The sequence below is a fragment of the Poecilia reticulata genome, chromosome 4, assembly GCF_904066995.2.
Source record: "Poecilia reticulata chromosome 4, P_reticulata-male-v2, whole genome shotgun sequence".
NCBI lineage: Eukaryota > Metazoa > Chordata > Actinopteri > Cyprinodontiformes > Poeciliidae > Poecilia > Poecilia reticulata.
This window is the reverse complement of record NC_088833.1, coordinates 3,395,710-3,422,460: the sequence shown is the minus strand read 5'-3', so window position 1 is coordinate 3,422,460 and position 26,751 is coordinate 3,395,710. Positions and strand designations below refer to the sequence as shown.

Genomic DNA, 26,751 nt, shown 5'->3' with positions numbered 1-26,751 from the left:
TTGCAGTTTAAAGCAATTTTACATCATGAAGAAATAAAAACATCAAACAGTCACCAATTGTGAAATCAGCAACAAATATTATGATTTAAGTGCCATCATTAAAATCATCGATAAACATCAAATATGTTGCTCTGTGTTTCATTTATTATGTTCAAGAGAAGCTCAGTGTTTCGACTATTTTTCAGTTTTTTGTTCCATTTTTGTTCAGTGATTTGTAAACTAACAGTATTTTACAGTTTATTCTCTCGCTGTAGAACCGGGTGATGAGCTCTGACTTCCTGGTTTTAGTCAGAACTCCAGCAGCAGCATCTGGATCAGCTGATTGATTTGTTTTAGTCAGACCTGTGAAGACGCTGCTGCTGTAATCAATACAACCAAACAGTACAACCAGGTCTTTATGGACCTCATCCAGGTCCACAAACGCCTGGATGAGTTTCTCTGGATCAGGGTCCAAACGGCCCATTCGTCAACTGCAGTCATGAAACTGTTTCAAGGGCCACAGATGGCCCTCAGGCCACTTTGGACAACCCATCAGTCCTCTAATCCTGGAAATGTTCCTCAGGTGATGAAAGGCCGACATTGTAACCGTCTTTATGTGGCTCTGAAGGTTCATGGTTTCTTCTTCATATAAAAGTTATTAAGTTTCAATTCAGCAAATTAAACTCAAATCAACAGAAGAAGCACAGAGATTCGTCTCTGTGTAAACACCTGTGCTAATTGTGTGTGTGTGTGTGTGTGTGTGTGTGTGTGTGTGTGCGTGTGTGTGTGTGTGTGTGCGTGCGTGCGTGCGTGCGTGCGTGTGTGCGTGTGCGTTTGTTTGTAATAACTTGTGGGGACGATTTCCCTGACATACTACGTTGTGGGGACCAATTGCTCCTTGTGGGGACAGGAGCCTGGAAACCCTGTTTTAGGGTCAGGGGTCAGAATTAGGTTCTACGGTATGAATTGAGTTTTGGTTGGTTAGGGTTAGGAAAAGGGTAAAGGTAAAGTTTAGGCTGTAGAAATGAATGGAAGTCAATGGAAAGTCCCCACAAAGATAGCCACGCAAACGTGTGTGTGTGGGTGTGTGTGTGTGTGTGTGTTTTAACAGCAGAGGGCCCCCGGAGTCGGGCCCCATCATTTCCAGCTGGATTGTGGGTAGCCGGGAGAGCTGGGAGCGGGTTTGGAGTCGGGCTTTGTTTGTTCCCGTGTGCTGACATCACCGTGCTGATGGCACCAAATCCCCGTTCCCCTGCACACAGCACTTTCTATACAAAGCAACACACACACACACACACACACACACACACACACACACACACACACACACACACACACACACACACACACACACACACACACACACACACACACACACACACACACTGTGGCACATGGTACCAGTAATGCCAACTAGGCCAAAAAGGCCCAGCTCTCTTTTTTTAACAGCCGTCATGAAGCTTGTTCGCTCGGCTAACAGGCGGTTCTGTCTATATTTGGGTTTTGCTGAAACTTTAAATGAGTTTAAAGTCGTCCAGGAGCCACAAAGACGCTCAGCCTCGTCTACTGAACACATTTAATCATTTCAAAGATTTCTGATTCATTCATGCAGATTTGAAGGAAAAAGCAAAGATTTTCACTGAAAAAGGTTTTTCTTCTAAATAACTTAGACAATAATTAAGCTTAAATGATTCAGATAATAATTATTCACAGCAGTTTTTACCTTCATTTAGTGGAAAACTGAATGTTAAACATTGTTTTTAAGTGGAAGCAGAAAGCAGTGAGTGTTTAAATCAGCTTTCTAAATAATCAGACGGTGGCCCGTCATTTTTTACTGTTTATAAAAAACTATTGATTTTAACTCTCAATAATGACTTTTTGCAGATGAGAGAAAATATGAAGGGGAGAGGATGATAATCATGAAATGAAACTGAAAAATGAAGCACAAGAAAAACATGAATGTTTTAAAATTAACAGTTTTACTCAAAGTAAATTATTGTTGAAAGTTTTTAAACATATGAGGAAAATTTTCATCCCAACCTTTTATTGTTTATTTTCTCTTGTTCAACCAACGAGAAACAATAAACCGTCAGAGTTAAAAACAATACGATGAGATTTTGGAAATATTTTTGGGAAAATTAAAGATTCCTGCAAATAAACATTCAAACAACAAACTGTGTTTCAAAGAATTATAATTATTTAATTCAAGTTTGATTTCTCAATATAACATGTTTCACGTCAAAAAGCAATGAAAGTGTTTTGAAGAAGGAAAGTTTCACGAATCTGAGTTTATAGATCTATTTCAGACAGATTGGTTCTCATTCCCATGAATTTAAAAATGGAGGAAAAATAGTATTTTAATAATATTAATGATTTAAAGAGATGAAAAACAATTTTTACAACAGTTTCATATAAAATCTGGATTTCTGACTTTCCAAGTCAAAACTGCAGCTTTTGTTCATAATTTACAGGATTTTTCTGGTTTAAATTTCAATGAAAAGAAGAAACTATTGACTTTTTCTACAACCTGCTGATGAATTTTTGATTTTAACTGAATTCAAATCTTCTTCTAGTATTTTAAACCGATGATAAAAAAGTTGAGTTTAACTCGTACTTAAATGCCACAAAAATCTTTACTCTTATTTCAAAGAGTTTCTTTTATTCTGTTAAAGAAACAGACGAGAAAAATCAAGGTGTAATAACTGGAACTGGAACTGGAAAAGTAATTAATATCGGCAGAAAAACGTAAAAAGACCTTCAGAAAACTAAAGAAATATTCATCTTTTAATGACGGATCTATCTCTTGGAGGGAAAATGTTATTATTTTTAAAGCATTTCATTGTAATTTGAGTTCATGGAGTTTCTGTCGAACATGTGAGCCATGAACCTGTTTGCTCATAATCTGCCCGTCTTTACATAACCTGGTTAAATATTAACCCAGAGCTTTTCCGTTGGTATGCATGCAGCCCGGCGAGAGGCGGGGCCAGTCGCACACACTTCCTCTCAGCCGACAGGAAACGGGGCCATTTTAAACTCCTATAATGATTATTACTCGTTTTTATACGTCATCAACACAAAACCTAATTTTCACCTTTTTTTCTCCAATGAAAATCATCCTCAAGGTTAAAGATTTGACCTCAAAGTGTCCACTAGGGAAGTTATTCCATCGTTTATAATTTGTTGTGATAAATTTCTAGTCATGATAAGACTTTGATTTATTATTATAAATGTAAACATGAGGAAATATCAGCTGGTAGTTTGTTGTAATCTTGGCTGTCGTGTAGATTAGACGACCGTTTTGAACATTTGAACCTCCAGTTTGTGCTAAATTACAACATTGCTTTTACAGTTTGCAATCCTTTGATTGGTTGATTTATATCTGAACTTTACTGATGTTTTGATTGTGTTTTCTACTTGGCTCAGTCTTTTTTATTTCTGTCTTTTTAGCTTAAAACCCTGTTAGCAATGTTGATATAATAATTGAAATACCTGAGGATAATTGGTCTAAATATGCCTAATGTCGCTAATTTGCAACATATTACATTTTTCTTCCATTGCTTAATTAACAGGCATCTGCTTCACAACAAAAGTACAATGAATGTTTTTGTTTCATGAAATTAGAAATGGATGAATTAAAGTCACCTCTCTCGTTTGTGCTCGATAATCTACAAGATTGCATTTAGTTTCCAATCCTTTTGATTGATTAACTGATTTATATCTGAATTTTAAGCCTCATTTTACCAATATTTTGATTGAGCTTTCTGCTTAGCTCGATCTTTTTTATGCATGTTTCTCTGCAAAGTACGACTGATTGATTCACATCCATGTTATGATGAATAAATATGTGGAAAAAAACTAAAATATTTCCATCTGCTCATTATTGTTCATGTTAAAACTCCAGAATGACCAGAAATGCACTCAGATAAATGGAAACCTACGCAGAAGTTCCAGCATTTTGAGAAGGCGTGATTTCTTTATGGCCCAAATGAAAGCAGCTTTACTTTAATCATGTTACTCAACACTTCCTGTCATTTTGGGATATAGAAGTACAGCATCTTGCTCAAGGACACTTCAGCGGAGCAGCTGCAGGTTCGACCCTCATCCTCTGGCTGAATGGAGACTCAAAGCCTCTCATCCGTCTTCATGCCCTTGTATGTGTTTGTACTTTCCAGGGCATACAGGGGCTTGATGTGGCTCTGCAAACACATCTCTGCACTCAGACATCCTGAGACACACACAGCAGAAGGTACAGACACACACACACACACACACACACACAGACACACACACACACACACACACACACACACACACACACACACACACACACACACACTGCTAAGCTCCCTGGAAAACGGCGGGATGGACTCAGAGCCACTCAGCCAATCAGAGCTGACGATGGTTCAGTCACGCCGCCGCTCCTCCTTCACATTTTTTACACAACTTTGTTTGTAAAACGTTTTCTGAAGTTTTTGTTTCAATAATTACCAAAAGACAAATAAAAAACTGACTCAGCTCAGAGTTGTTAGCACGCTAGCCTGATGGTATTCTTTTACACTGGCTAACAGAAACGCATAAGTTAATTTTTAGAGAAAACTTTTTTTTAACAGTTTTCACTCTTAACTGAACAGAAATGTGCTTTATGCTCACATTTCTACTTCAGCTGAACTTCATAAATCCATTTTATTTAGCTGAGCCACGTTTTGACTTGAGGAACTTTTTGGCAATTTTACAATGACCTTTGACCCCATGTGGGATCGTCTCAATGTGCTTACAGTTTTCAAATGTTTTGTTATAATCTGCTGCTGTAACTAGAACTTTTTCACCAATTGACTCAAAATAAACTCCTGTATTTTCCCTAAAAGTTACTTCTCTGTAAGTTAGTTTAGTTTTATTTAAAGATATTCTCTCTGGAAACGAGATTTTAAAAAAATACTTGGGGAGATTTTGTGTTTTTGCAGTGCATTGGTCAACCATGACATACTTTATAAAGATCTTGCAGTTTAGCTCCACTTTCTTTGTCTAACCTGCTTCTCTTTACTGTATTTCCAGAATAAATTATAAAATATTCTAGGATCATAAAACGTCTTTTAAAGCGAGTATCTGGTGAGAAACAGATACAATCACAGAGCTCATAACTGTGTTTTTAAACTTTCAATAACAATGCTTCACTCTCTCTCTCTCACACACACACACACACACACACACACACACACACACACACACACAGTGGGCCGGGCTGCGTGCTGATTGGCTGACGGGATTGTCGGGGGTTATGCTGGATTTGGTGAACCACCTGCTGGGCTTCAGCCGCCAACTGACTGAAAACATTTACATCACAGTCAAAACAGAAAGAGAGAATTATAAAGTTATGAAATTAAATAATGTTTAAACTAAATGTTTTTATGTTCCTCCCTCTTTAAACAGATATTTGAAAATCATTTGCAGTAAATCCTTTGAGTAAATTTGATCACAAATCAAAATTATGATATTTGAGTTTAGTTTTAAATGAGGGGATGAAACCAAACTTCACACCTGCAGCCGTTTCTACAGAAGTTAATTAATCACAGCACCAAAAGTTACAATTTCAAAACTAAAATCACACACTGGGTTTGATGAGCTTTCTGTGTCAGCAGTTTCATGTCAGAACATTTAGATTTCTAATTTCATTTATTGTTCAAATAGTAGAGATGTGCCGATCAGGTTTATTCCTGCCGATACCGATCACCGATACTGATCACCGATACTGATGACCGATACCGATCACATAATTATTATTATTTTTTTATCATAAGCACTACCGGTTACATTATGTGGAAAAAGGAACCATAAATTCACCTTAATTTAGACAAAAACTTGTTTTTAATAACTTTTTCCAAGAAGAAAACTAAACAAAACAGGCATTGTGCAAATTGTACTGCGATCAATAATACTATCTTTAACAGACTGATAACATATGGAGGCTCTGAAGAGGCTAAATTATGCAAAGAGCCAAAATAAAACCTCTCAACATGCCAAAAATATTCAAGTATGAAACTAAGCATTCAAAGGCAAAAACAGGATCCACTACAATAAACAATCCAGAGTTACTGAATGAAACCTTCCTGTTAGCATGGCGGCTAGCTGATTACTGCTAGTTCTGAGTGGCTGTTTCTGACTGAGCGGAGTAATTATGCAGAGCAGGGAGGAGATCGATTATTTTTTTAGAGATTATCTGTGTCATGTTAGGAAAGTTTTAATACGTATGTAAAATTTATTTTTTTAGGTTAGAGGCTGCAGCTTTAAGCAGAGGTTTGGTGTGAGAGTCACTACCAGGTGGAGCAGAAGCGGCGCTTCGTCTGTGAAATATTACTACCTGTAGCGTAGCAGCGGTTCAACAGCGAGAGCAGAACCAGCGTCTTACATCGCAGCTCAAAGACTTAAATAATTTTGCGGGTTATTTGTTTAGCTTTCTGACCGTCATACTAATCCGGGTGAGAGTTTGTAGCTGTGCTGCTTTACCTGCTATCTGATCCTCCATATGTCTTTTTTACTGCAGTGAGCCTCGATGTAGCCAAACTCCGTCAAGTATGGCATTGTTTTTATGCCGTATTAGCTTCGTTGTGTTGATGCATTTTGACCTGCTTCAATTTTCCGCCGCAACACGCAAACGTCCCCATTCACTCAGTGCGTCATAGTTCCACATCGCTTAGGATTTGTTGCTGCGCGTTTGCGCAGAGTGAAGGAAAGAGGAGACCAGCTGCACAGGCAGGCTGAGAAATGAGATGCAGGTGATCGGTATCGGCACCAAGAGCCAATGATCACCGATCATACACTTTTTCACGGAAATCGGCCGATTATGATCGGTGGCCGATCGATCGGCACACCTCTATCAAATAGTTTGTATGTTTTGGATAAAAGTGCAAAAGCAACTTCTATTCCTGTTTTTTAAGGTTTAAAAAATCAGAAACTCAAAATCCTTTTCTGAAATTCATTAATAAAATACAGTTTTGACATCATTAGTTTAATTACCTAATAAGTTCTAGTTTCTTTACATGAAACTAAAAATGACAAACCTGTCCATCAGAAGCTACGTTTCCATGAAAATGTGCGCTAAACTTTGTTGATATTCCATTAATGTAAAAAAAACCCCCACAATTTTATAATTGTGGTATTTCTATTAAATAAGAAACTTGATTAAAGTCACATGTGAATAAGTTTGTTAATGCGATATACCATTAAAAAACATGCAGCACCATCATCTTCCTATCACTTCCTGTCGGTTTCTTCATCGTTTCCGGCAGTAGTAACATCCTGTTGTTGATCAAGTGTTTCCATCGTAGTTTTACGAAATAAATAAATGTCAATACGACTAAAAAAAATCACCTCAACCTAGCGCAGAAAAGTTTTATTTTATTCCAATCTGAATAATTTGGTGGCCACTGCAAACGCAGCTGGAGGTGTGTGACGTCTCAGTGAAGCAAATGAATCACCAGGCTAAAGGAGGCAAATCATTAGAGCTGCTGGACTTCTATAAACCCAAATGCAACAACGTCCCGATTTCACTCATAATCAGCTTAATTTCAAGCCGACGGATCTGAAACCTTCTGGCACCACAAGCAGAGATTTTCTGCGGCCCCTGGCCCTCCAAAAACACCAGCTCCCCTCCCGAACGCTGCAGTAAGACGGTCCGGGGCCACATGGGTCGGTCCGGGGCCACATGGGTCCCCGCTGCACCCCTGCTCCGTCTCCAGCCCTGCCCGTGTGTGTGTGTGTAGGGGGAGTTGTTCTGACCCGCAAACTGACCTCCTCAAACTTCAAACTGAATACTTTTGGCAGTTTCCACGACGACAGAGCTCTCCAAGCCTTATCCTACTTACTGAGACGAGACAAGGAGCGAGGAAGAGGAGGCGGGAGGAGGAAGGAGGGCGAGAGAGGGGAAAGAGAGAGAGAATGGGAGCGGCGTGGAGGGGTGGGGGCGACAGACGGGCAGAAAGCGAGAGTTGCTGCTGTTGCACCTCTGCGTTTTCCATGAGTAGACAGTTTACTGGGAGATTATTCCCAGTCTGGTATTCAGCCTCATTAGACCAGCATGACCAGTGGAAGAAGCTGTCCCTCCCATTAACACACTGACTAATCAATCAATCAATCAATCAATCAAGTTTAGTTGCGTAGCACATTTCAGCAACAAGGCTTTACATCATAAAAACAGTTGAAACATTTTTCCAAATGCCTCCATTCACACATCAGATGTTGATCAATATTTCATTGATTATTAATCAAAAATCAAATCTATCAGATGGTTTTTAGTCTAGGTTTAGAGGAACTCAGTGTTTCGGCTGTTTTGCAGTTTTCTGGAAGTTTGTTCCAGATTTGTGTTGCATAGAAGCCGAATGCTGCTTCTCCATGTTTGGTTCTGGTTCTGGGGATGCAGAGCAGAACCAGAACCAGAACCTGAGAGGCCTGGAGGGTTGCTATGACAACGGCAGATCTTTAATGTATATTGGTGATTCATAACCTAACAGTATTTTACAGTTTATTCTCTCGCTGTAGAACCGGGTGATGAGCTCTGACCTGCTGGTTTTAGTCAGAACTGCAGCAGCAGCGTCTGGATCAGCTGGTTGATTTGTTTTAGTCAGACCTGTGAAGACGCTGCTGCTGTAATCAATGTGACTAAAGATAAACACATGCAGGAGTTTCTCTAGAAGTTGCTGAGTCATCAGTCCTCTGATCCTGGAAATGTTCTTCATGTTGACTTTTTGTGTTTATTTACTTTTTCTTTAACGTGTATTTATCTTTTTCCTGAACCTCTAATACAGTGAATAATAACTATTAAAGTTTATTGTCTCTTCTTTTGTTGTAAAGTCTAAACTCTTCCTACTGCCGCCCTGTAGCTCCGGGTGTCCAAAGTGTGGTCTGGGGGCCATTTGTGGCCCTTGGATGAATTCTTTGTGGCCCCTGATGAAGTTACTGCTAAAAGGAAGATAAATAAATCTTGTGTGTATTTTTCCATAAATCATGTAGAAAATACAACAAGTAACTGGTCAAATTTAATTAAAATTGGTCTAAATTTAAAATCACCGCAGGCAGAATCATCAGTGTTGCCAGATTGGGTGGATTTGCTCCTAACTGGACTTTTTTGAAGGAATTGGTCTGAAAACAAAACCTGCTCTGGGCTTCTTTCTGCAACTCTTAGCAGGTTTTTTAAAAAGTTTTCATAGAAAAATTCTATTTAAACACTTTTTAAATAAAATACTGTCTCCTTGCACTTATTTCATTAGTTCATTTATTTTAAAATATCTACAATCTGCTGAATGTGACATCATTCATGGTTAATAGTCATTGGTTAGTGAAGAGTCAGTAGTTGTGAGGGTTTTACTTTGTGTCAGTCAGACCTGGCAACCCTGAGCAAATCACTCTCAGGTTTTTACTCTGGCAGAAAAAAATGATAAGATCTAAACACATAAACTGAAATCTAAATGTTGAGTTTCTGGCCACAGTTAAAGACTCGATGAGCTTGAACTACTTTACAGAACCAAAAGCTTTCAGTGTTTACAGAATAACAACCATGCATCCATTTTTCTTCCTTTCGATTTATCATTCTCAATAAATTCCAGTTATTAGTGTTTGAAACTAAATTATTGGGATTGATAATTTTACTGTTTTCCACTGTTTGGTATCATAAATAGATTTGAAAATTTGCAGTTTAGTGACATAAATCAAACTTCTTCATGTGCCTGTGATCCTAAAGAGGCGAATTTGTGTTTGTGGGGAAACGATTGCTACTTCATGGAGTCACAGCCACATAATTATCTAAAAAAACATAATAATAAATACTTCTTAATGTTACTTTTACCAAAATAGTACCACAAAATATCATGATAAAACTTTAAGTCGATGTCGTCCAACTGTAGTCAATAAAAGCTTTAGAAATCCACTCTAACACAAGTTTTAAACCAGATTACCTTTACAGTCTGAACATGATAATCTTGTGGATTGTGTGGCATCAAAGCGGCTAACAGGCCAGGCTAGCGGGCCGTGCTAACGGGCCAGGCTAACGTGCCGTGCTAGCGGGCCAGGCTAACGGGCCAAGCTAGTGGGCCAGGCTAACGGGCAGTGCTAACGGGCCGTACTAACGGGGCAGGATAGCAGGCCGTGCTAACGGGCCAGGCTAACGTGCCGTGCTAGCGGGCCAGGCTAACGAGCCAGGCTAGCGGACCAGGCTAGCGGGCAGTGCTAGCGGGCCGTGCTAACGGGGCAGGCAAGCGGGCCGTGCTAACAGGCGGCTAACCTCCCTCAGGGCCACTGAGCGCCGTCAGTCGGTAAATCGGTAAGTGATCCTGGATGTCATTTAATCAATATGAACAAGCAGCAGCTGTTCCACATCATCATCTCCCCTGGGGGTCATTGTCAAGGCAGGGCATAAAAAATTCATGCTGGTGTGTGTGTGTGTGTGTGTGTGTGTGTGTGTGCGTGTGCGCGTGTGCGTGTGTGTCTCTAACAATTTATCTGAGCCATTTTTCACAGCGCTTTAATGTGACGGGGGGATAAACTGTGGCGCTGCCTCTGGTCTGATGGAGTTTACAGTCCCAGCATCTGTTCCTCTGCGCTGAAAATACTGAGAATCTAACTGGTTTTAGTACATATAATGGAGTATTAGGGCCATACCAAAATGTTTATTAGAATTAAAAAAAATAAAATTATGAGTAAAGTCAAAATAATACAAGAATAAAATCAGAATATTTCCAGAATAGAGTCACCAAATATTCCGATATTAAAATTATAATACTATGAGAATAAGGTCAAAATATTTTGAGAATATTCACAACATGAGGAGTCGGAATATTTTAAAAATAAAATTGTAATAAAATCGTAACACTGACTCTCTCTCATGTTATTTCAACTTTATTCCCATATAACTTAATTTTTATAATTTATTCTCATAAAACTTTATTCTCAAATTACTTTGACTTTATTCTTGCCATTTTATTTGGTCTATTATTCATAATTTTATTCAAGAATCAATAAAAATGAACAGTTAACTTCCTTATACATGAATAATTCTGTTTTTGCACCAGTTTTGTTCATTAATATTATTTATTCAGTAATTTCAGTTTTTAATACATCCTTGAACTCTAAAACTGTAAAATTAATAATTTTTTCACTTTTAATTTACTTTTTACTGCCAAAGCACTGAAGTAAGCTGAGCAGATGAGGAAACACTCCCAGGTGTTACGCCGTCTCCTTTCCTTCCCTCTTGGTTCCTCTCCCAACGTGAGACAGTGAAATCTCATCCAGCCACTTTTTTCTGCCCTTACAGCCAGCAGGGAGGGACATGTCATTTCACTCGTCTGCATGTGTGTGTGTGTGTGTGTGTGTGTGTGTGTGTGTGTGTGTGTGTGTGTGTGTGTGTGTGTGTGTGTGTGTGTGTGCGTGTGTGTGTGTGTGAGTGGGTGACAGGGCTCTGATCTCTCAGATAGGGAGATAGCCACCTGATTCAAATGGCTCACTTGTTCCCGGCAGTCACCTGATCGGCGTGTGAACTGACTCCTCTCTTATTTACAATCAAATGCTGCAGCACTGACCTGCCCAGCCCAGCCCAACCCGAACCCGGCCCGCTTTCTGCACTTGCCCTATATTTACCATGTGGCTCTCTACTTGCAATACACACACACACACACACACCCAGACATACAGAGGGTTAATCAGAGAAGCAGTGATGGAAACTTCCAGCGATGATGTTTTGCAACTAACAAACTATCTAGTTGTATATATATATATTTAAACTGACTAAATATAGGGATGCTCCCATGTTCAAGGGAGCATCCCAACATGCTCCCTTGAACATGTCGGGATGTGTCCTAACATGTTTATTACTTTTCTTTTTAACAAAATCATTCTTAAATGACAAGATTTTTGTCTATTTTAAGACCTCTGTCACTTTAAATCCAAATAAGTAGCTGCTTAACCAACTCAACGTGAAAATGGTTGCACACAGATGCAAAATTATACAACCACACGTCCTTGAAAAGCAGAAGTGGAGCCTCCTGCCCAACCAACAAGAATGCAGCAAGTGTTAAACAACAAAACTCTGTCTTTTCCAGCAGCCATTGTACAACGCGTACACAGCGGTAAAACCAGCTCACCAAATGTGTTGGAGCTTAGCTGGAGTTGCTAGGTAACAGGCTGAGGTTTGCTGGGGTTGCTAGGTAACGGGGCAGCGCCTGTTGATTTGTGACATTACATTTTGAAATGGCTCATTTTCCAGAGACCAACAAACATGAACTTATTACCAAAAACCGACTGGGTGATTTAAAAAAACAGCAGAAAACTGTACAGCTGCTGAAAGTACAAATTTTTGTAAATGTCCATGCTGACAGCTGGGTAAAGAAGTATAACTTTTTACAACAGCATTTCACAAACTAGAAAGCTAAAAAAGGAACGTTGAAGAAAAATCAAATTCTGCTTTGTGAGTTTTTAAGTTTGATGACATCACAGGACGACTGATCAGCTTCTCACTCTGAGTAATTGCTCGTCTAAACCTTTCAGTTGAGAAACAACAAATAAATTATTTTGGACATCTCAAATTTCCAAGCAGATTTACTTAAAGACGAGTGAAACAGTGTCTAATCTAATCTAATCTAATCCAACTGATGAGTTAGGCTGATATGAAAAGACACTGCTCTGAAGGTTTAGATATAAAATCTCACAGAAGTGAATTTAGTTCATGAAGAGTAAAAAAAAAACGTACGGAAGAGGATTTACAGTTTATCAATTAAACTTTAATGTCAGAATTCTGAGAAAAAAAGTCTAAAATCTGAGATGAAAGTCAGAATTTTAAAATGTAATTCTGATAAAAACGTACATTTTTATCTCCCCCACCCACCCGGTGGTCCTGATCCTGTTCTGTACAAACGTCCTTTTGAAATGAGTGAAAAATGAGCCTCAGAGCGAGAAAGAAGCAGCTCCAGTGTGGAGCGTCTGTCCGTCCGTCCCTCTGTCCCTCTGTGACTGTCCTGTCTGATTATCTGTCCCCGCTGGCCCTGAGGGGACACACTGAAAGAGGCCACTCTTCCATTCAACAACAGCTTCTGTCTCTCTCACACACACACACACACACACACACACACACACACACACACACACACACACACACACACACACACACACACACACACACACACACAGACCTCAAAGTCACCAGAACGGCCGATAGTGACTGATGCAATCAATCGAAATCTGCGCTGCAGTCAACAAGAACGACTCTTTCCTTATTTTTCAGGTGACAGAGAAAAGGGCAGAGCCGACGTGAAAACGGAGGATTTCACGTCAGCGGGCAGGTTTTCATGAGCCGTAAACGCTCGACACACACGCAGCCCTACGAGGTTCACGAGGTCACGCTCCATTACGACGTCTTTACCGTTTGACACACAGCCGCCGCCGCGTCTAAACGTGAATCATCAAATGTGAAGCTCAGGCTTAGATTACAACGTAAAACACAGGATCATCTGCAAAACATGGCGTCTGATTTTATGATGCATTATGAACTCATTTATTACAACTTCTATTAAAAAAACAACATAAATATAAATTTATTCTGTGATGGAGAATTTGTTTACGTGTTTATCCCCATTAGCATCATCAGCTATTCTTCCTGAAGTCAGATTACTTTTACAAACACGTCATATTACAGAAGTTTTATACATTTTGTATCACTTTTAAAAGAAAGATGTTACATAAAATGTTAAAAATATGAACCTTATCAGCTGCACCTTAAGTAAACTAGCAGCATTTTGGGTTGTGAGTCTGTAACATCTGAAATTCAATCATACAAACACTGGGTCGCATATTTCAACGATAAGGATGTTTCCTTTGTAGCTCTGAACACGGGGAAGATCTGTACATCATTTCAGTGTGTGTGTGTGTGTGTGTGTGTGTGTGTGTGTGTGTGTGTGTGTGTGTGTGTGTGTGTGTGTGTGTGTGTGTGTGTGTGTGTCATCTTCATGTCAGCTACACACAGTATCTGAACTCCTGACACGCCGTAATGCAGGCCTGCCCTTAGAAACCCTGAAACGTCTCGTCTGCAGCTCTACAGGAAGTACAGCTCACACTCAGACGTTTAAGTAACGCAGATTAGCACACAAAGAAATTCACAACATGAATCTATTATGATCAAATTAGGTTTGAATGTGTAAAACATAAACCAAAGGTTTAGTTGAAAATCTGGGTTTTTTTGTACTTTTGCTTCCTTTTGGTGTATTTTCACTGTAAACAATAAAGTGTTTGATTTTAGGTCAAATTCCATAAATCATTAATAATAACAAACCAAAACAATGTTTGAATATGTAAAAATGAAAGATTTCCATTGGTGCTATAATTGGCGGCTGAGTGGGTATAACTAGACCTGTCACAATAAATCAATTCACGTTAAATGTTGGGATTATTTCTATGGAGGGTAAAATGTAACATTAGTAAACAGGAAACACCTGACTTTATGTTTTATAAATGATTCAAGGTAACGTCATTTACATTAATAATTCAAAATCAAACAATGCTTGTACTCAATTTAAAAATGTTTTATCTGACGTTTCAGTTTCGACAAAAGTGCAAAGTTGAATTTACTCCTCTGGTTTTACAGTGTATTAACAAATGAAATGTGTTAAATCAGAACAGTTTGGGATTTAAGACAATTTAAACAATCTAACAGCATAATGCTTTGTCTTTGAACCATATTAAACATCTTTGAGTAAACTTTTTATGTATGTAAACATTTTATTTGTTGTTTATAGGCGTTAGAATATGAACTCCTGTTTTTATCTTGTATATTTGTGCTGGTGTAAAAACATCCAGACATGACTGTTCTCATCAGTAGTGATGCTTTTATTTTGAAATGTGAGCCATCCGTACCTAAAACATTTAACCAATAAAATTTCCATTTAAGTTTCTGTATCTTTCATTTATCTGGTTGTTTGAATTTAACCAGCTAAAACCTAAATAAGTCGATCAAATCTGCTTATGTAACTAAATCGGTTCAATTCTTGCTGATTCTTAGACGTTTTGCTCATCCGTGTTGCGCAAAGTTATTATTTTTTGTAATAAGGGCAGAACATGTTACTGCTGTGAGTCAGAAATCATATTAATGCTCACAGTGACTCTGATGTCAGTCACACGTCTCTGACATTGTTCTGTATTATAAATCCATTCTGGGAAGAACCACAGGAAACAGCGGTTGACTAAACCAGCATAGCTAATTTAATTAGCTCCACTAACACAGAATGTATTTTTGTATATTTGTGCATTCGCAAACCAATGTTTAATGTAACCGTTTTTGTTATTTCTTTGCTAAAAACCTTCAAGTTTGTTAAAATATTTTAGTTAAAAATGCAAAAATAATCAGATTTTTCTTCATTTTAACTGCTGAGCAACAAATGAGGATGTGATATTTTAATGAAATCATGTTATAATGTTATTCTATCATCAAAAACAAACCTGCAGCGTTGCTTTGATTCTTTCATGAATGTTTGAGAAATCTTTTAATCTCCATGGCAACCATTCAGCTGTTCAAAACGCCTGGGTGGACCTAGCCCCGCCCTCAAGACGCTGAAGTTTCTCCTTCAGACTAGCCAGCAGCGATTAGCAAACACCCGGTGGAACAGCTGAGCTCATTACAGGAGCTGCTGCTCAGTGGTAAAAACATTGTGAAAGGGTTAATAGAGGAGCCATGTTGACTTCCTGAAGGCGGAGCTTCAGATTTAAAGAGACAGAGTCTCAAAATCAAGGCTTTGAATCAGTAAGTAAAATTTCTTTTAAGTCATAATTTATATATATAGCATTTTTCTAACAACTGAGGGTATAAAATGCTGTAACATGGCACCATGTGCCTGGAAAACATTCAATATTGTGATTAGAAAGCAATTTGTAGAGTTATATTTTCAGTTTTATCTCGTTATTTTATTGTATATCCAGTTTTATAATCTGTCGATTGGCTGCAGATGCAAATTAGCTTTTGCTACAATCTGGTTCAGATTACAGAATAAATGACGACATTTATGATTCAGCTGAACATTGTCCCTTTATAAATAAAGTTTATTACAACAACAATAACAATAATGTCCCTCTAAGATATAAATTCATAATTGAAAATCTCACACAAAACAAAAATAAAACTCTCCATCTCCATCTGCTCCGTTTGCTGGAGTCCCATTTACACCATTTCTAAACTGCACCCAGGCGGCCGCAAAAAACAACTCCAAGGACCTCAAATGGCCCCCAAACCGCACTTTGGGCCCCCTCTCACAGCGCTACACCTTCTCATCCCTTTTGAGCCGCTTCTTTCCCAGCCTGCATGCATCCCTGACTGTGTCATATTCCAAAATAGGACAGGCAGCGCCGGCCGGCCCTCCTCCCCCGATTTAATGTGCGAATGGAGTTGTTGGTCAACAGTTGGGTCGGGGGCCAGGCGGGGGGAGGGAGGCTGCGAACAATGGACTGCGCTGTTTTACGCCGGAGTCGGTGGAGGGAGAGAGTCAGGCTGATGACAGAGTGAAAGAGGTTAGTGTCTATGCTGGGAAATGAGACCAGAGAGCAGAGGGGGGGTTCCTGTGTCTGCTGGCTTGTTAATGATGATTCAGTCCCATCAGCTCAACAGCCCTCCATATCAAAGAGTCCCTGATCGCAGAAGAAGCAGCTCCAGCTCAGACAGGCAAACTGCTTACATGTGAAATTATATCAGCTGGTTCCCAACACCTGCTGACACAATCCAGGATGGAGAAACTTTTATTTTTGGCAGCTAAGAATGAAAATCACCTCATATTTTATAAGTGGCTATAGTTTTATTTCACCATTTGATGGTTCTGACAAACATACACTGCAGAAATATATGCTCTAGTTTCTAGTATAAATATCTTAATACACTTGAGGTAACATACAAGAAGCTTGTTTTACGTCACTGATTGACAAACCTTTTTGCCTGTGGAGCCAAAACTGGAAAACTTCATCTGCTGGTGGGGCACATGTTCAGAAAAATTCAAAAATAAGTTTCCTGTCATCTTTTTTTCTGTTTTAGTTTTAACTGCTCAACAATAAACACAACTTTTATGAAATCTGAGGATCCAGAACATAAAAAAGTCTCTAAACTTTTGCCTTCTAAAACAAAAACAGACCAAATTATTTGGGTCATCAATTATTTTTTTCTAGGCCAAATTTTTACCATTCTTGAACAAAATCATTTCAAGGGCCACAAATGGCCCTCGGGCCACACTTTGGACACCCCAGTTTTACATCAATAATTCCTTCATATTGATGAAGAAGAGTTTGTTCCACTGGCAGATTATTTTCATTACTTTCATCAATATTAAGGAACCACTGACCTAAAATAAGCTCCTATGAAAAGTCAGTTTTGTCTTATTTCAACTGCATTAGATACACTAGAAACTAGATTAAAACACTCAGTAAGATTTTGTATTTATACCAAATACAGTTTTCTTCTATTTAAGAATAAAACTCTAATTCCCCTCATTCAACGAGTCACTGTGCAGAAAGAAAAAAAAAAATCAAAGCTGCAGTCAGATGAGTCGAGACGCTTCAAAATCTGCAGGCAGCGAGAGTTTAAGGCAGGAAACGCTCTGCGCTGCAGCTACGGTCGTTTTTCACTCGCATCCAGGCTCCTGGAGTCGCCTGGCTGGAAGCAAAGCCGGCCCAAAGCATAAGGAAACTGAGTCAACCTGGAGCCCCAAACAGCATCGACATGTTTAATGAGTCCCAGCTATCACTCTTTTTATTTTTATTCACTTTCACCTCACCAGCATGCTGAGTACAGGTCTAAATAAAACAATACGGACTGGATTTAAGAGTTTGAAATTCTTCAAGTTTGGCTCTTTTTAGGATTTAAAAGAAATAAATGTAAAAATAAAAAGTTGTAATTGTGCAAAGTATTCCTAGATTGACATGTCAGATTGTCAGAATGTGTCTGTTTAACATCATTTCTCACACAGTGAGGCAATAAACACAGAACAAACACTGTAAAAACATAAAATCTTACCAAGTATTTCTGTTTAGTTCTATTTAAATATCTCAGAACACTTGAAATAAAACAAAACTAACTTACAGCAACATATAGGAGCTTATTTTAGGTCAATAATTCCTTAATGTTGATAAAAAGTTCATGTTCCATTGGTAGATTATATTTCACTTCTATATAATGTAAAAAATGTCAATTTAAAGGAATTGTTGACCTAAAACAATCTCCCATAACTTGCTGAAAAGTTTCTTGTAAGTCAGTTTTGTCTTATTTTAAATGTGATAATTTATTTGCACTAAAAAACAGACCAAATATTCTCGGTTAGATTTTGTGTTTTTGCAGTTTATGACTCTAAAGGAGAGAATCATTGGGAAAAAACAGCCTAATTATAAATTCGGCCTAATTATAAAGTTTCAGTTTTTGTCTTCTGAGATGAAACGATGCATCATAAACACTAAAACTAAAACTAAGTCACTTTGGAGAGCAAAAGACCTTCAGATCAGATCAGTGGAGTTTCATTTGAGGCTCCAACTCGAGCTGCACAATCACCTGTTGCATCAAGCAGCCAGCAGAAGCAAAGCTATTATTATTATTATTATTATTATTATTATTATTATTATTAGTCTGGACCAGTACAGTGTGAACCTCCAGGCTGTGAGCTGCTGAGCCCTCCTGGCTGCTGCAGCCAGCAGGGCTCAGCAGCTCCCAGCCAGCCAAGCGTTTGACGTTATTAAATAATAAAGAGATGTTGATCTGGTTGCATTGTTGTGAAGCAAAAAAGGCCAATTAGCGCGCCGTTATACTATCATTATGGCTGTATTAACTCGAATTTGTTATAAGACAATGCGCACAATGACACTCGGGTTTTACATCTCTGACAATGGCGGAAATGAATCTGCACGCAGGAATCTGACGGCTGGAAGCGCCGTGATAAATAAAAACGCGCAAGCAGGAAAAAACGTAAGAGAAGAAGAAGAAAGTTCAGTTTGAAACTTGAATTCTGTTCTGATTCGGTTGAAGGTTAAATGAACTAAAAGTGTTCAGGTTTATTCTTCTGATCAAACCAAACGGGACATTAAATTTTTTTGTTTTTTTCTTTACCAAAATTTCACATTAAAACCCCTGAATGCTCCTCTGACTCTCCAGGGTCAAGCAGGGACAAATTAGGCTGCATTAAAAAAAGGAACCATGCGAGTAGAAAAAGTTTTAGAAACTCTTTGCAACTTAAAATCTACTTTTGTTCCCATAAACTGGCAGATTCGCATCCAAATCGGAACATTTTACGCAGTCAGTCTTTCCAGACGTCGAGCTGGATTTTGTGACGCATTTTTCGTTTTTAAGATCCCTATTTTCTATTATTTTGAGGAATCTGAGAGCAAAATAATAATAAAAAATGAATAAACACGAGCTGCAGTTACAGTAAAGCTGGACAAACAAGAGTTTTCGCTTTTGTTTCGTGGAGTTGTGGTCCGCGGCGAACTGCGCATTCCTGCAATGATGGCGCTCTATAAAGCTGTCAGCATCAATGAGCAGAAATGATAAACGGAGCTGGGGTCGCTGGTGACGTGGACGTGGGGGGAGGGGGGTGAAAGAGGGGGGGGGGGGGCGGAGGGCTCGAGCCCTCTGAGGCTGCGGGCCGAGAGCCGGGAGCCGCTGATGGCATGATGGTCCGTGTCAGTGTGTGGTCCTTTTCAAAGGGGGAAAGTGCGCGTGCGCGCGTGTGTGAGTGAGAAAGAGTGTGTGTGTGTGTGTGTGTGGGGGGGGGGGGGGGGTTACTGTAGAAGACACACACACCATCTCCTCTCTCTCTCTCTCTCTCACACACACCACCCGCTTCCCTTCCCTGCACCTGCGCTAGATCAGCAGGCTACTGGCTGCCATTCAGTCCCTCTCTGCTCCACACACACACACACACACACACACACACACACACACACACACACACACACACACACACACACACACACACACACACACACACACACACACACACACACAGCTGAAACTCTGACCGTTTTGCTATTCATCCATTCTGCTCTGCTCCGATCTGAACAGAAATCTCTGAATTTTGAGAATTAATTGATTCCGCGTCACGTTTCGCCTCCACGGGTGGAGCAGCTTCACTTCAGCTTCACCTCAGCTGGACCGAACCTCAGCTGGACCGAACCTCAGCTGGACCGAACCTAAAGGTTCTGCTAGAGTTTACAACTCAAACCAAAGTTGGTGTGAACCAGCAAGAAACGGAGGGAGAGTTTAATGTGTAGGTGACGTCATGACCAGCCCCCTCCCCAATCATCATCATCATCATCATCATCATCATCATCATCATCAGGCGCGCCGTGGTAAAAAAGGAAAGTGGCTCTCGTGGGATTAGGAGCCGCAAAGGTCGTATTGTTTCGTGTGTGCGCGCGCGCGTGCAGTCGGGTCATTTGACCTAATTTAAAGAAAGAAAAAATCATCTAATCCCAACAACAAACACAGACAATAACGGATTTGATGGAAAGATCCAGTGGCCCATAAACGAACCAACCGTGTTCTGATGGATTTAAAGAGTTTTTTACTTTTTTACCAGACTTTTCTGCAGCAATAGAGATTTTAGTCGGAAATAAAAATTCACATCTAAGTCATTTTTCTGCTTCTTTTCACGCGCAGAAATAATTAAAATAATAATAAAAACAGATGAACGCGTTTGTCATTAATCGTGTCGGTGTTTCGCAGCCAGCAGATAACATCTGGAGGGAGTTTTGTTCTGTTGTTGTTTTAATCTGGGAGGTAAAATGAGGGGAACGTGGCGCGCGCTCACCACCTGTTGCAGACCAAATAGCCTCGAGCTGCGGCCGCCAGACTGCACGCGAGAAACGGATGGATGGATGGATGGATGGATGGATGGATGGATGGATGGATGGATGGATGGATGGATGGATGGATGGATGGATGGATGGATGTGAAACGACGTTTTTCTGCTTTAACTTGTTTTATCTTCGCCACATTCGACCTTTCGATCAGATTTGATTAGATTTTCTGGGACTTTTCATTCCGTCCATCGCCTGTTTGCTCACTCAGGCTGGCGGCGCCTTTATTTAATGTTTGAACAAGGCGCCTTGTGGACTCCAAGCTTTTTTCACAAAACAAATGTGGGGTAATGTTTACTATTACATTTTTGCCTCTTGTATATTTATCATTCTCCCTTTTTTTTAATTAAAATATCCTCAATTTGAAAGGAAAACAAAGAGCGCAAACTGTGAATTATTAGTGGAAAAGAACAAATGAAATCGTTTTCTTCAGTTTGCGTTAATGACACATTGAGTTTCTCAGCTTTTTAAAGCTCGCTGAGTTTCTCTTCAGGTGTCACCAACACGTTGTTTCAGCTTTGAAAAATACATCAAGCGCTCCACGTGTTCAAAAAGCCTTTTTCCATCACATCAAAGCTGCAGAGCTGATACAGGGAGAGAAATGATTAATTTTACGGGGCCTCGGGGCCTGCAGGGCCCCAGCGTTCATGGGAATAAAACGTAACAAAAAAGAAAAAACAGGAGGGAGTTTAACGCGTCCACTGCGACCTTTTAGAAACAAATTGTTTATCAGCGGCCTTCTCGGCTATTACAAGCAATTCAGCTGTTCGGATCAATAATTAATGGGCCAAGCAACGATCCCCTGACCTCTTCAAAGTCCGCCTGAGAGACTGAGGAGGAGACGGATAAATACCGAGTGGCCTCTTCAAATATTCATCTGCCGCTCCCCCAGGGACCAAGCCTGCAAAGACACAACGGCCCTAATCTACCTCACACACACACACACACACACACACACACACACACACACACACACACACACACACACACACACACACACACACACACACACAGGCTGACACACTCCCCCCAGATTTAAAACGGTTAGGAAAATTAAGGTCGAGCTGTTAGCTCATCATAAGGATTATTATTATTATTATTATTATTATTATTATTATTATTATTATTATTGGGTCGGCTTGACATAAAGATGCCTGCAGGACTTTTTCCCCTCGTCTTATTTAATAAAAACAGAGGAAAGTGCTGGTGGGTTAACGGAACAGCAGGAGCAGTTTGACTAAACATTAAATTAAAAACGGAGGATCTGATCTGCGTGGAGCCATTAGAAAAAGGCGCTTTTCCGCCTGGCTTCGTCTTTTTTTTTCTTTTTTTCTTTAGCGGACTCCCCTTCAATTTACCGCTAATTTAAAATGTTATCCTGTTAAGACAACTCTGGGGTTTACAGCATGAAGAGAGAGGAACCGCTCTGTGAACGAAACCAGGCCCAGAGAATAGCAACAGAACATCTGCAGAAAAATTAAACATTAAAAACGATGCTAACATATAAAAAAAATGCAGATGTTTAACTGATCGGCTTCAGCAACAAAACTCTGAAAAATGTGTTACAGAAGAAGAGAAATAACGGTTATGGAAAATCTTCCCCGCTTTTACTGATGAGGCCATTAAATACGGTGGATGTTGAAGCAGTTGGTTATTTATGCTGGTAAAAAAAAGCGCAAATATAAACTGGTTTTAAAGTAGAAAAAAAAAGTAAACCTCAATTTGCTTTAAAATAAAAATAAATCATAGACAGACAGATGACAACACGTGATGAGTGAGAAAGAAAAATCAAAACTCAAACAATTTCAAGTATCCAAATTTCAAAAAATTTATTCATTTTTCAAACTGCATATTGAAAAAAAATATATATACTCAGCTGAAATTGTAACTGTTATAAGGATGGTATTAGTTCCGGTAATATATACATGGAGTGGTTGGCTTCTGCGTACAGGCCACAATTCTTTTAAAAAATACAACTACGGGAATGGATTTGGAAATAAAAACTTAAAATGTCACAGTAAATATACAGAAACTGTACAAATCAATTAGAAAATAAAGAGCACAAGCGTCATATCTCTAACAGATGAGAAGTGGGAGACGGAAATATAAATTAACAACCTATGACAGGAAAGAAAGTGTCATGTTTTTGTAAAAGAAAATTGAAAAATAAAAGTTTAGTAATATTGACCTTTAAAGAAAAAAAAAAACAGTATTACCTGCTTATGTCCCTTTTCTTTCCAATGTTTGCAGTAATTAAGGATCATATAATCCCAGTTCTGCCATTTTCACCTTTTAATATTTTCTGCAGAACTGGCGTTGCTTTATATAAAAATTGCAACCTCTTGCAGTTTAACAATTTCATCTGATTGTAATGTTTCTTTGATAAATACTGTACAAAAGGTGATTGCAATAATAAAACATTTGATTGCGACTCCCACTTTCTAGATTTCCAAACTTCACCGGCGGTGAAGGGGGTCTCCTACCGTTCCTCTAGAGCTTCCTTATTAAATGAAAGAGAGAAAAAAAAGAGCGGTTTCCTTTTTCTTGGAGATTTCTATACAACTTTTCCCACCCCGAAATTTTTCTGTACAAAAATAGTCCAACGTTAAGTAGTCCAGAGTTTCTCTTATAAAAGTTCGGGTTGTTTTTTTCTTCTTCTTCTTCTCTTACATGTGTGTTAATGGCAGCGTGCCGTTGATCGTCGTCCCGGGCACGGTGCTCTGGTAGTGCCCGGACATGTGTAGCCTGCTCTGGGCGCTCTGGTCGCTCACCTCGGCCCCCGGCAGGTACATGCTGATCATGTCCCTCAGGTCGCCGCTTTGGCAGCCCGGAGCGGCCCGGTGGGACGACGAGGTGACGACGGGCGGGCTGGAGCTGCTGGACTCGGACTTGACCACCGAGGAGGGCCCCATGGAGCCCAGCGCGGTCATCCCCGGCGTGCTCTGCTGGGAGTAGGACATGGAGTAGGTCGGGGAGCCGTTCATGTAGCTCTGGGAGCTCGTCATGGAGTTGTACTGCAGGGCGCTCATGTCGTAGCGGTGCATGGACTGCATCTGGCCCGGGTTGTGCGCGTTCAGCCCCGGGTGCTGGTAGCTCAGCTGGTCCTGCATCATCCCGTAGCCGCCGTTGGTCCAGCCGTTCATGTGCGCCGCGTAGCTGTCCATCCGCTGGTTCACCCCACCGCCCAGTCCGGCCCCCACTCCCACGCCGACCCCAGACCCCATCCCGTTTCCTCCAGGGGCCAGCAGCCCGCCGGGCAGGGTGTACTTGTCCTTCTTCATGAGGGTCTTGGTTTTCCGCCGGGGCCGGTATTTGTAATCCGGATGCTCCTTCATGTGCAGGGCCCTCAGCCGCTTGGCTTCGTCGATGAACGGTCTCTTCTCGCTCTCCGACAGAAGTTTCCACTCGGCGCCCAGCCTCTTGCTGATTTCGGAGTTGTGCATTTTGGGGTTTTCTTGCGCCATCTTCCTCCTCTGGCCCCGGGACCACACCATGAACGCATTCATGGGTCTCTTGACCCGCTCCGGGCTGTTTTTCTGGTTCGGGCCGTTCCCCGGGGTGTTGGTGTTGCCCGTGCCCCCCGTGTTGGTCTGGGGAGCTGGGGGCTTCAGTTCAGTCTCCATCATGTTATACATGAGGAACAGCTTTCAGTTTGGAGCTTCCGAGCCGAAAAGAGGAAGGAGACAAACTCCAGCAGCCGGAGGCAGACGGAGGCAGGAGAGGGAAAAAGTTACCTGTCGATCTTCTCTGCAACTTTTCTCTGGACAAAAACAAGCATCAAGTCGCGTCTCCACACACTCTCCCTTCTCTCTCCCTTTCCCCACCGAGTGAGTGTGTGTCACAGAGTCAGCGTGTGAGTGTGTGTGACAAGAGAGGCTTTTCCCAAAAAGGTCCCCACGATGTCGTGTCCACAAAAAACTTCTCCCGCTTGGTGGAAAAAGCATCAACAAACTGCACTTTTTCGCTGCTCTGTCCGCCTGAGCCTTGACAACTCCAGATAGTTTTTGGACAAGTTAATAGACAACCATTCATGTGACTGGGCTGTCAGAGAATAAATGGCTTCGACCTGGCCAATCAGAGCGCGCGTTCCCCACGACGCGCCAATGAGAGCCTTAATTAGCATAATGGGCGGGGCCTAAATGCCCCGAAGCGGCAGAGGAAGCGCTCTCACTCTCAGCCTCAACATCCAATATAAAGTACATGTTTACTATTTTCCACACTTCTGAAAATACTTTTTATCCGGGGTCATGTATGTATAACATGACCTTTTTTTATATATACAAAATAAAACAAATTAAATAATGTCTTAAACTTCCCATTTACTTGGAGTTTAGAAGATATTCAGAGACAAAAATATCCTCTGATGGTTCAGATTGTAACGATTAAACCAAAAGTTATAATTCAATTAATTTGTCAGGATTCATTTGTTTTCAGTGGCTCGTGTCTCTCCTGTTGTTTCATTTTTTAAAGGTTTTATTTCCCCTCATTTCCAGGCCTGATAAAACAACAACACTTAAATAAACTTTGTTAGTTAACTCGAAGCGCTGAAAGGAAGAAGCCATGGCTGGTTTTAGCGTTGAAAAGAGGAAAGGTAATCCAAGACGTCCCCCTCCTCTCCTCTTCCTTTGTTTAGCCAAGTTGAATGCCAACACACAGAAGGCAGACGGGCTCATCTCAGCACAAATAAGCGCTTTTTTTGTTTGGGATGTTGTCGCTACATCTGTCCGGACAAAGACCCAACTCCACTTCCACTTCCTCTGGTGCTGCTGCTGGCAGTGTGCAGGGAGGAGAAATAAAATGTGAGGAATAATTCAAAATAAAGCGGATTTATTATTATGATCTAATTCCAACAAACATGTTGGTGAGTTTGGAGTAAATAAGTACATATTTAGAAAAATCCAACAGCTGGTTCTGTTGTAATCAGAGCAGTAAGTGGATTCAGAGGAAAAGTTTTCAGAAGCTTCCATCCCGCAGAAACGCGCCATGCTGCGTGACACAAGCGCCGCCTAGTGGACGAAACCGAAACTGCAAACAACTGCTGCTCCTCAGATCAGCTCGGCTCAAATAAAATACCTGAAAAATGTTCATCCAGAGGCGAAACTTGTTTTATTCTACCGGCAGCAGCAAACCAAAGCTGAACCAACCACACATGATTTCATGTGAACACCAGCATCCAGATGAAATCATAAAAGCACAGAGATCAAGACGTATTATTTTTGTTTTAGTCATTTGATAATAAATGGAGGCCGGGCCCCCCTCCCCGCTCTCATTATGCCGGCCTCGGCCACCTTACATAAGATTCATCTTGTGCTTAATAGGCAGCGAGGGGCGACACATGCAGCTCGGTCCATTATGATGCGAGGTTGAAATGGGCCGCTCGGCTGCTATCTGCATCTGAGTGTGTTCCCCGCTACCTCTAATCTGCTTATGATAATAAAGGAACAGCGGGGCCCTGCTGCTGTCTGAAAGCAAGGCCCCCAGCCAACCGCGGGAATGGCCCCTGCATCCACAATCATCCCGAATTAAAGCCGCTGCTTGACAAAAACCGGGGGAAACTAGCGGGGCGGCTCCCTGCGACCCCCGGCCACACCGTCCAGGACGGATCCTGCAAAAACATACAGCAAGCGGCGCGACACCAAAAACCCGGTTTGATGGAGGCACAAGAGCAGGCGAGAGTAAAAACACACTGGAGCTGAAATCTAATTCAAGTCGCGACGGACCCCGGTTAGGTTTTTAACTTGTTGCACCAAAAACTGTGCAAGTTTACCCCGACCAAATATAAATACACACATGCCAAAAATACAGAGAAACATTAATAATAGCAAAATGAAACGATAATGGATTTGTTAATAACGAAAGAGTCAAAGATAAAATGGTGATAATGTTGTATTTGCAGCCACTAGGGGCCGTGCAGAACGAAAC

The 26,751-nt window shown here is 40.6% G+C and overlaps 2 protein-coding genes across 15 annotated transcripts in view; both read right to left on the bottom strand.

Annotated features, from left to right (window-relative positions):
- The window catches only part of LOC145551394 (uncharacterized), a 200,076-nt gene that overhangs the window by 21,955 nt on the left and 151,370 nt on the right, over positions 1-26,751 (bottom strand). The window lies entirely within an intron of this gene.
- sox2 (SRY-box transcription factor 2) lies at positions 23,471-24,969 on the bottom strand. Its single transcript, XM_017304447.2, has one exon. It carries the CDS (start codon positions 24,462-24,464, stop codon positions 23,496-23,498), a length of 969 nt encoding a protein of 322 aa, XP_017159936.1. The 5' UTR covers positions 24,465-24,969; the 3' UTR covers positions 23,471-23,495.

Bases quoted from the DNA above. Each gene is read 5' to 3' on its own strand.
- sox2 (XM_017304447.2), bottom strand. From the start codon at position 24,464: ATGTATAACATGATGGAGACTGAACTGAAGCCCCCAGCTCCCCAGACC.